Source organism: Melospiza georgiana, chromosome 5, assembly GCF_028018845.1.
Source record: "Melospiza georgiana isolate bMelGeo1 chromosome 5, bMelGeo1.pri, whole genome shotgun sequence".
NCBI classification, from domain to species: Eukaryota; Metazoa; Chordata; class Aves; order Passeriformes; family Passerellidae; genus Melospiza; species Melospiza georgiana.
Genome location: NC_080434.1, coordinates 54,554,464 through 54,565,030, shown reverse-complemented (window position 1 = coordinate 54,565,030; position 10,567 = coordinate 54,554,464). Strand labels below are relative to the sequence as shown.

Genomic DNA, 10,567 nt, shown 5'->3' with positions numbered 1-10,567 from the left:
TTGTCTTCCACCCAGGCGATTGCTGTTGTCTAACTGAGGAATGACACAGGACCAAAACTCAGTAGGGATAGGACCTCAGGAGGTCTCCAGTCCAACCCCTTGCTCAAAGTAGGGTGAGCTATTGAGGCCAAAAAGAGGCTACTCAGGGATTTGTCCAGTCTGGTCTTCTAGTGGTGAAGCAAGAAAAGAAGTTTCAACCTTGAACCTTGTTCAACAACCTTGAACCAACCTTATTTGTCCTCCTTTTAAAATCAGATTAAACATGAAATGAGAGGAATAGGTTTTGCTGACTCCCAAAAAATGAAATTATTTTCTTTTTAAGGGCTTGTTCTTATCATTAACATGAATAAAACTATGTCCTGAGTGATCTAGCAGACTCAATCTCTTAATCTACTCTTACTTTGCAAAAAATCACACTTTTTTCCCCTCCTCATGTTTAAGATGTCTTGCTCACATAACATCTGAGGTCAGTGTTTGAGCTATGGTTTTTATCAAGCTGGACCAGCACTGAAGATCAGTCCTGCTGTCCCACAGTTGTATGTGGACATGACAAGATTTGCAAGCAGGGAAGTGTTGGTCATGGCATCCCATGCAAACACCAGCAAATAGCTGAGCTGTTTCATTTCCCACAGACACTTATCTGAAGTATTTTCAAAGAGTGCTCGTTCCCCACTACTTCACACGGCAAACAAAGAGATTTACAGATGAACAGAAGGAAGATTCAGGCCGTCAAAGACAGACCTGAAATAAAACCCAGACACAAATCAGTTTAAAAGGGTGTTATTACTGTGTTCAGAGAATCAATTAATGAAATTCCTGCTCACAAAGAATAACTGGAACTAAATACAACCAGCTATTTCCCCCTGCCCATTTATTTTGTGATTTCCCATGCTCATTGATCAGTGCTTTTGCAGGGTTCTGCCATTCTAACAGAAGGTTTTGTTTCTTGCTCTCCCAGTGCCTCTTTGTAGGTTGTGAGGAAAACAGAATCATTTTAGAGACCAAATTGAGAGCTTTAAGGATGTAAATGTGCTCTTATGATTATTCTGCTCAAGCCTAACCATGTTTTAAAGTCCCTTTCATGCAGAACCAAAATAACCTGACAAGGTAGTTATTTATTATAATAAGGGTCTTGAGTCCTGTGGTGTAAAATTATTGTGCCACCCAAAGGAATTCAAGGCAGTCATCAAATACTGAATATTTTCACCTATATTTATTTGGGAGGAAATCTGTGGTCAGGACTGGCCTTGCTTCCTATAATGGCTCTTTAGATTCAGGCCTCAACTAAGGTTTGGATAAACTGTACTGCACAGATTATTATGATTATACATAGATCAGCACACAAGTGAGCTAAAACTGATGTCTTGTCCAGAGGATCTCATTGGGAAATGAACTGCAAACACTACTCTTTCTCAAATGGAGAAAGCTTCTCAGTTTCTTTACTGGAGAATTTGGAGCACTGATATCCCAAGTTCATGGTATGTATCCTGCAAGCTGGAGGGACACAAACTTCACCAAGTCCCAAGACTTGGTAAGCAACAATCCTCCAAAATTATGCCAGTTTGCCTTTTGGCCTCCCAGCAGTGCACACAGAATGAGCCCTTGGACACTTGTGATAAATTGGTGCTTTACTGCTTGGTCTTCAATCTTCTATTAGCTGATTCTTTGGGAATTTAAAACCCTGAAGAAACTGTGATACAAGGAGAATAAAATATTAACTTTGCCTCTTGTATGACAACCTACACAAAGTGCACATGTCTGGGGAAGTGTGACTGACAGTCATTTGTGAAGGCCTGTGTTTGAAAATTTGTATGGTGACCTCTGCAGTTCTGTAGCTGCAGATTTGAACAGATGTCAATTCACACAAGTGGATTGAGGTTCTTTTTGTTCTTAAGTGTGTTTTTGGGTTTTGTTACGTTGAAGGGGTTTGAAAAAAATGCACCATTCATCTAATTGTAAAGTATGCATCCTAAGAAAAATGCACAAGGTGAAAATCAGCTGGGAAATTTACCAAAAATTATTTGCTCCATATGGTAGGAAGGTTAGCAATATAGTGTTACAGAAACAGGGCTTAATTAGTAGAGGCTTCCCAAAACCAGCAGATCTTCAAGAGGAGTGAAAGAGATGAAACAGAACATTTCACACTTATTCAATGCCACTGCAAACACAGAGGGCTCGAAAATAGCAAAAAACAGAAGGAAACTTGTGCAACCTCCTCTCTGCTGGAGAGGTGGGATCAGGGCCCCTGCTCCCAGCACCTGGCACGGTGTCACAGCCATGCAGGCTGGATCCCCCTGCCAAAATCTGGCCCCAGTTAATGTGCAGCAGGTTCTGACTTTGCTTACATGATCAATGCCAGTTTTATAAGAATCAATTTTTAGAAACTACTGACTCACATCAGCTGACAGGTTATGTATGATTAATAAGCAACATAAGAAAACAATGTTTAATAGTTTAATGGCTCTAAGTGCAAAGTAAAATTAATTAATTATACAAATTAAAAATGCTGCAAAGTCTTTACAACCATACAGTTCTAGAATTTAAATTGTATTACAGTGATAATTTGAAGTCTAATGCTGAAACATACTGAACAACTCTTAAAAGTTTTCTGCTTGACTTTAATTTCTGAATAATTAGTAGACTTCAAGGACAATTTTATATACCACAAGCACAGAGACAGAATTTGTAAAACAGTAATGTTATGAAACAAATCTCATTTGAAGAACAAACTCTACAGAAAAACAAATTATTAATAAAAAATCCAAACATTGAAGTAAAAGCCTGAATCCTAAAAAGGAATAAGGCTGAATCCTAAAATTTATCTGAACAATATTTGTCATTATATCAGTAATAAAAATAATAAATTAGCAAAACTGTCATACTTTGTTTAAAGTATGCTAAGGCTATAGTGAAAACTCAGTTTGAAATTAATTGAATGGACAACAATCTCTTTATTTTTAATACCTTTAAGCTTCTATTTTGTTTATCTGTTTTGCTCCAAAATTCTAGACAAAATTAAGTTCATTAACTCTTTTTCTAAGTCTGAGGAATGGGACAGTTAATATGTGATGAACACCAAGCAGTACATTCTACTCACAAAATACAAAATAAGCTGAACACAACAGTCAAGCATCTGACACAGTCCAAATACTGCCAGTTTATAAGTATTTCTACACAAGCACTTCACAAAATATTTAACATTAAAGTCTAAACATCTGTGTAACTCAAATATATCTGTGATGCTCCCAAAGGGTTAATACTGTCTTGTTTCATTTCTTACATGTAGTAATTTAGCTGTGAACAAAAGCAGCTCCCTGCTGGATACCTTGGCTAAAGGAAACACAATGAACTGGTAAAAACCAGTTTTATCTCACTGCTGTTGCCTAGGGCTACAGACAAAATGAAGTAAAAAAATTCACATGCAGAGTATTAGGTGCTTATGAAAGATCCAGCAGCGCTGTTGCCTAGTGATTCAGCCAGGAATCAGCACAGGCCAATGAGGTGTTTGGGTACTGAATAACATCCCCAATGACTGCTTTACATCTCCTCCAATTCTGTCATACACCCCCATGATTTCCCAGTGGTGAGAATCACTTTCAAGGGAACCTGTCAGGGAAAAAAATAAAAATTTAAACAAATAAACACATCACATATAGCACAATTACTCTTTTTGCTTTTCCCTTTGGATGTAATACTGCTCCAGATTCCATGTCTATCCAGTGTGAAATGCTCTTCATTTGTATTAATACTAAATTATTGCTACAATTCTGATAAAAATACCTTAACAATTTAAACTAACCTTTAGTTTTCAAATTGCAAATACATGTTACTGAATTGCAATGAATACACAAAAGCAAAATTCATCTCATGCTTTTAAAAGAGCTACAAATGATGATTTTGATGTTTATCATCAGCAACTTTGTCAGCAATGCATAAAGATACTAGGGTTTTTTACCCCCCACTTTTCAAGTTCTGGGGTATTTTTATTGTTGCTTTCGCTTAATTTCAGCTTGTTTTGCAGTGCCTAGTGCTGTTGTACACAGTAGATTTGTTGACATGAAAGCTGCCTCATTAGCATGGACTATATTTTGGGAAAAAAAAGCTACTTCAAAGATAAAACATCCTTTACCTCAAAGAAGAAAAAGAGATCTCTCCCCATTAAGACTATATGTGTGCTCTACTTTAGTGACATTTTGTCTCTGTATTAAGAAATAATATTCATACATAAGGGTGCACATAATACATATTTAGTTGAAGTAAGTCTGCTGAAGGGGAGCAGGAGCATTTCACAAAAATCTTTTCATCTTCGACATCTCTAATCCTGAAAGACATTTTCCTACTGTATAGAAGGGTAAACAACATGAACAAAAAAACAGACTTTTTTTTTAAAGATCACTCTCAATTTTTTCTCTGAGATCAAACTTTATGTTTTCTATCTGGCCTCTGTCATTGATCTCTCTTTGAAGCTTCAGAGGAAGCTGAAGTATCTCCATGATGGATGTAGTCTAACATGCACAAGCAGAATTATGTCAGGACTGCCACAGTAATTTGCTTAGGAAAAGGAGACCAAACAAGGGTTATGAAATGTGTATCTCCAAAAGTCCTAATCTTTGAAAGGCCCAGATAACTATTTATTGTCTAAGAATGTGTTTCTTTTCACCTATTAAAGCATAGTTGGTGTTTAAAGGAGAATTACTGTTCTCATGGGAATGACATCTTGAACCCATCTGTTTAATGCATTGAGAAGGATTTGCCAGTGTGTGACAGTAAAACACCTTAGACAGAGGTGAATAACAAGGTATGTCCCATTTGTCCACAGGACATTGAAACCTTCTGCCAGTTAATGGTTAGTCTGAAAAATGTAACACTAAAATGATATTCTACCCCTGCAACCAGGAACACTCTCAGTAACCATGTAAACATTTGTCTTTCCCAGAAACCTATTATAGCGCTTATATTTATTTCATGACCATGACTTCCTCAGAGAAAATATGAAAATTTTACCTCTGAAAAAGGCACCAAAAAGTCTCCTTAAACTTTTCCTATCTGGAAAGGAGACTATGATTGCTATTCACTTTATATGCCACCAGTAATGCCATACTTGATTATTTTTAAGAACCTTATAGAAGCATGAATGCCAGGTATCTAATACAGTAATTAAAAATATTTCAATGTAATGTATCTTGAAAAACACTCTAGCTTCTTTTTTTCCCCAAGGAATTTGTAACAAAAGAAGAAAGGCAAACACAGGTGTACAATGTAAGCAACCTACAGAAATGCATTTTGCAAAGTTTGGGAGTATCAGTGTGAGACATTTATAATCCCAGTGTAGCCAAAAAGTCTCATTGGACTTTTAACATTTAGTTAACAGGAATGTAAGATCTTACAAAGGTGAAGTGAACAGTGAGGGGGGAAAAAAGTATGGGAACCAGAAAGAGTAATTTAGATCTTGGATACCCTTCATTATCCTTTCTCAACTTTTGTGGGAAGGATGGGCTCCCTAAGGACCCATAAAGGGTCTTGTAACTGCAAGCCTCAAAGAGTGGCTGGAATTCTGCAATAGATACAGAAGATCTGCAGGAGGAAATACAAGAAAAATTATCAAGTAGTTTTCTTTTTCAGCTGTTTCCATGAGTGCAAATCTATATGTTGCAACCATCTCTGAACTAATTAGAATAAAGCTGTTTCTGTCCCTGAACCTTGTTGGGTATTACTGCTGAGTGAGTGACCTGGCAACACCAAGTACTCCGTTTGTCAGCACACTGGAAACCCTTGGGCTTTGGCTCACTGAAGTTTAGGGATTCCCAGGAGCTTTAGCCTTTTACCAAGCAACAAAAGCTGAGCAGTAGGCTACAGTGACAGGTACCAGTTTTGTAGAGAGAAAAACATAATTATTTTATCATGCAATTACCATTTGGTCCAATACATAGAAAGCTGTGTAGTTACCTACTCACTTTCTAGAGATGCTGGTCTGGCAGATTATGTTCTCTACCTTTAGCAATGACCAGTGATTTTGTTTGCTTTGTGTGCTAGGCATCCACACAGAAATGTTAAATAGACACATTTTCTAACTGAAAATTACTGGAGAAAGATCTTTTGCAATATTTTTTCAGCAGTAATGAATGCCTGGCACATCTAGAAAGGCAGGCACATATTAAAGGGACATATTTCTCACTCTACCACACCCAATAGAAGTTCCATGGCAATGAATGAAATAGATTTCTAAATTACCATGTGCATTGCTACAACAATCTCACTTCCCAAAAGGGAGTATCCTTTCTTTCAGTTATTTTCCTTTGGAACTTCTATAGTAATTTGAAAAAGCAATTACTGCAAATATGAAAATGAAACAATTGAAGTAAAAAGCAAAATAGTTGTTTCTAGATTCCTAATATGATGATGATGATGATGATGATCTACAAAGCTAAGCATGCCTGAGAAAGAAATGGAAATTCAAAACTGTCCCTACCTTCAGTGGCACTTCCAAGGCTGTGGTTTGCTGTAGGGACTCCATTATTGTTTTTACCAGTGCTGTAAGGTAAATTTGAAAACCTACAGCTTTATTTTCCATGTTAGAATTGTTATATATATGTATATTAAAAATAGTTTTTTATATTCTGTTACATAATACCTGCATTTCTACATTAAAAATTATCATTTACAACTTTTTCAGATTATTTTAAAGTGATATTTTATCTCTTGAGAACAGTTTAATTTCCTTTTTTAAATTGAATTTTTGGGTAAAATTTGCAGAATTATTTAATTTATCTAGCCCATATGTAAAGAAGTATAGCACTACTACATTTCATATAAAGGTATGTAGAGCATGTGTGAATGCTTAGTGTTCAACTTCACTTCTCATAACTATCTGTGTGATGACATTTTATATATTTTAATTTTCTAACTTTCTTGTGCAACCATAAAACTCACTTTAAAAAAGAAGCTAGGAAAAAAGCCCACAAGAATCTGAACTTTAAAAAGTATTTTAATCTTCAAAGTAAAAAGATCAGAGCCAAATTTTTTAAAAAATCATCTCTGTGGGGTAGTGGAGCTATCAGGACTCTAAACAATTAACTTCAGTATAATTCATGTAACTTAACAACTCATCATGCCATAACACTATGCTCAGTATTACTGTGCAAATGCATCTATAATTATTCCAAAACAATCATCTGGGACCAGTGATTTACCATCACTGGTCCTGCTAATTAGTGTTTTGCTTGACAAAGATTGCTGCTTCAACACATGCTCTTCTAATAAAAATCAAGGAGAGGATCAACAGCTTCTAAAATGGAAGGTATTTTTGGCTAGTGAAAGTGAAGCAGGAATACCAGGTGGCCCCAGAACCTGCCCTGCTCTGACAGGATGGGGGAATAAATAATGGATGTGGTCTTGTGTCTCAGAGGCCTGAGAAGAAGCAGGGGCTGTGATTTGAGCTGCCAGAGCAAACCCACATGACTACTGAGCAGCTTCCTTTGAAGTTATCCCTCACTGCACATCACAGCTCTTTGGCAGCTGAGGTTAGAGGCAAAGGAGTGACAAGAACTCTAAGAAGCTGTGGATGTTGTTGCTCTGGCTGCTGCCAAAACCTTTCTAATGATGCCAGCAATGAAGAGCAGTCTGTAATGTTTCATGTCGTGTCACTGACACTGAGGCTGGCCTGATAATAATGATGAGGATAACCAGCTTCTGCTTGAACAGTGATCAGACCGTGCTGGCTCACTCAGATTTCTGTGCTAACAGCTGTCATAAGCTTTTCATGAAGTCCAAACTATGCAGTTACTCAAAGTATCAGCAGATCAAGTGCCAGAGCTGAGGAAGCCAAGACATTTGTTGACACATCTACATACAGCTACACCTGTACACTTGCTTCATGTCAGATTTGGGGTACGTCGTGGTCCACTGTGGGGCAGAACAACATTTTTTAAAAAGCAGAAACAAACACTGCAATCCACAGATTGTGAAAGGAGAAGTGCTGGCCTAAATAATTACTCATTTGTAATCCAGTCCAAGTCAACATGGCTATTAATAGAGGAGTGTTGGACTGCCTCTGTCTTGAGAAGCCCACTCTGAATTTCAACAAGCTGTCAGCTCCAGGAGGTCAGCAATGCAGCAGATGCTGGGGCACCCCAGCCAGGTGGGATGCCTTCAGAAGGCTCAGTGTGTTGCCAGTCAGTCCTGGATAAACATTTTTTCCAAGCTATGACTACACAAAACTTTTGAGAGGATAACACCTGAATTCTGCACTTCTCACACACTTCTCACTCAGCTCTGTGTGTTTCACCAGACACTTAGGAAGAGCATACTCAACTCTGAGCAGCTTATAATTTCTTGTGTTTTTAGATAAATAAACAGCAGCAGAGCCTTTGGGCAAGGAGAGGAATAGGTCTTCTTGACAAAACGAGTTCCAACAGACAGTAAAAGATGGAGCATGAGTCAGCAGCATCTCTTCCTGGGCTGAAATAAGTGAGGGATATGACAAAGGCTGCTGCCTCCTGTGCACTGAGTTAGATCTGCTCCCCCCAGGTTCTCTAGACCTCTGAACTGGACTAGTTATGTCCCATTTAGCTGTTATCCCCAAAAGGGGATCCATGATGGCAGCAATAACTGCAACAGCTTTGTCTGTTGGTTCACACACTTATTGCTCTAAGGCATCTGGCACAACCACAGTTCTGCTGAATTCTTAAATACTCTTAATTTTAAAATGCACAGATTAAAGTGGCCACATCAGTGAACAAACCCAATGGTTCTTCATTCACTTTGACAACCATTAAAAACCTCTCCATGGTTTGCTTCATTTTCTTCTTTCCTTTTTTTTTCTGTCAGTTCAGGTCCCTGTTCTCTTTCTCATGTCACACTGACTTTTCTCTATCCAGAGTTTAGTAAAGCCATTCATTTCAAGCAATCTGAAGTTGTTGTGTCTGCATTTCAGCCTTTTGAAATCACTCCCTTGCAAATATCAAGAAAAAGCAGCTGGATTGCCATTCCTGTTCAGTGGTCTGCTAAGACTGTAAACAGTGAAGAAGGAAGAATTTAAATACATTACAGTCTTTGCACAAAAATAAATAGGTATAGTGGCTGAATACATTTAGGCTGGAAATTTAAAGTTCTAGGTTTTGGAGAGACAAAATTCTGGAACAGTCCTTAGTGGGAGTAATTTTTCATATGAAGATGATAATTTATAAAAGAGACCATATGGCATGGGGGTCTGTAATCACAGGAAAGGTTCCCTTTAGTCCTATGTACATAATATCTGATTCTTCCACTGTTTTTTCAAATCTCCTTGAAAATTTCCCTCTTTCTCAAGGCTCACAATAAATAATCAAACATGTACAACTATATCTTCTTTATCTTGTATACATTTTAGAGTGTAGTCACTAAAAAACAGAACCACAGTGTCTAAATAAATCTGTCTCTATCACTCTTGATTTTTTGTTTCTTGTCTAAGATTTAGACTGGAGACTTTGGGGATAATGATTATTTCTGTTCAGTCAAGAATCTACTATATCTAGGGCACATAAATTATTAATTTTAAAGTGTTCCTTTACAGCCAGCCATGTACTGCAAAGGCATCTGTAAAATGCTGTTCTCCTAATCTTTGCAAGTTATCTCTCAAAACCCATATTCAGCAATTAGGAAAGCTGTTGATTATACTCATCTTAAAATGCTTTGTAAGCTACGTATACATGCTAAAATATTGTGCATAAAAAAATGGTGACAGCAAAGTTAAAAGATTTTAGAGGAACTGAAATTTTAACACATGTTTTACCATACATTAGATTTTCTTGATACTGACCAGAATAAATATGCTTATTGAAAGTGCTGTGAATAGGAACAAAGATAAGACACGCATGCTTGCTGTGGAACAAAAGCTTATTTGTCCCTATCAAACTGAAGACATTTTTCAAGTGCACTCACCTATGAAATTATGACTCTAGAAACATGTCAAAGCTGGCCAGACATATGATCTATGGAACAGGAATTTTTGCAAATTGAAAGCTATCTAGAGGCATCTTTAGTTTACGCACCAGTGTTTTCCAAGCTAGAAAACGGCACCTCAGAGGAAAGAAAATGTCACTAACTTGTGATGACCAGTTCATTCTTTTGTTCTTCTGTTCCTGCAGTTCCCTTTTGAACATGTGCACATTTTAATGCAGTTGTCTCAGTATCAAGTAAGCATAAAATTGCAGCAGAATAAAGTGAAATTTCATGTAATCTGTCTGTGAGCCAAAAATGTGCACTGGCAGATGTTAAAAAAATGTCTAAGATACTATTCTTTGGGTAGCAAGTGATCTTAATACCAACATAAATAGGTTTAATTTATATTGATTGTTGGTTTGGTTTTTCTTTTTGCTTTTTGGTTGTGTTTTGTTATTTGGGTTTTTTTTTGTTTGGGTTTTTTTTTTTTTTTTTTGACTGGTCATTTCTATGTTCTTAAATTAAGGTAAGGACTTCAGCTGAAATATTTTATACCTAGTAAAGTATTAGAAAAATTGTTTCAAACTCTACATTGTGCATGTATCAAAAATACAAACAGATGCAGAAATTTTTTATTTCTATCAATACT

At 36.9% G+C, this 10,567-nt stretch overlaps 1 protein-coding gene across 1 annotated transcript in view; it reads right to left on the bottom strand.

The window, feature by feature from the left end:
• Nucleotides 1–3,537: 3,537 nt before the first annotated feature.
• POLN (DNA polymerase nu) overlaps nucleotides 3,538–10,567 on the bottom strand; it is an 87,797-nt gene continuing 80,767 nt past the window's right edge. The window contains exons 24-25 of the mRNA XM_058025191.1: nucleotides 6,470–6,531; nucleotides 3,538–3,606 (exon numbers count right to left, since the gene is read on the bottom strand). Of these exons, the coding sequence (XP_057881174.1) occupies nucleotides 3,538–3,606; nucleotides 6,470–6,531 (131 nt within the window). The remainder of the gene's footprint in view (nucleotides 3,607–6,469; nucleotides 6,532–10,567) is intronic.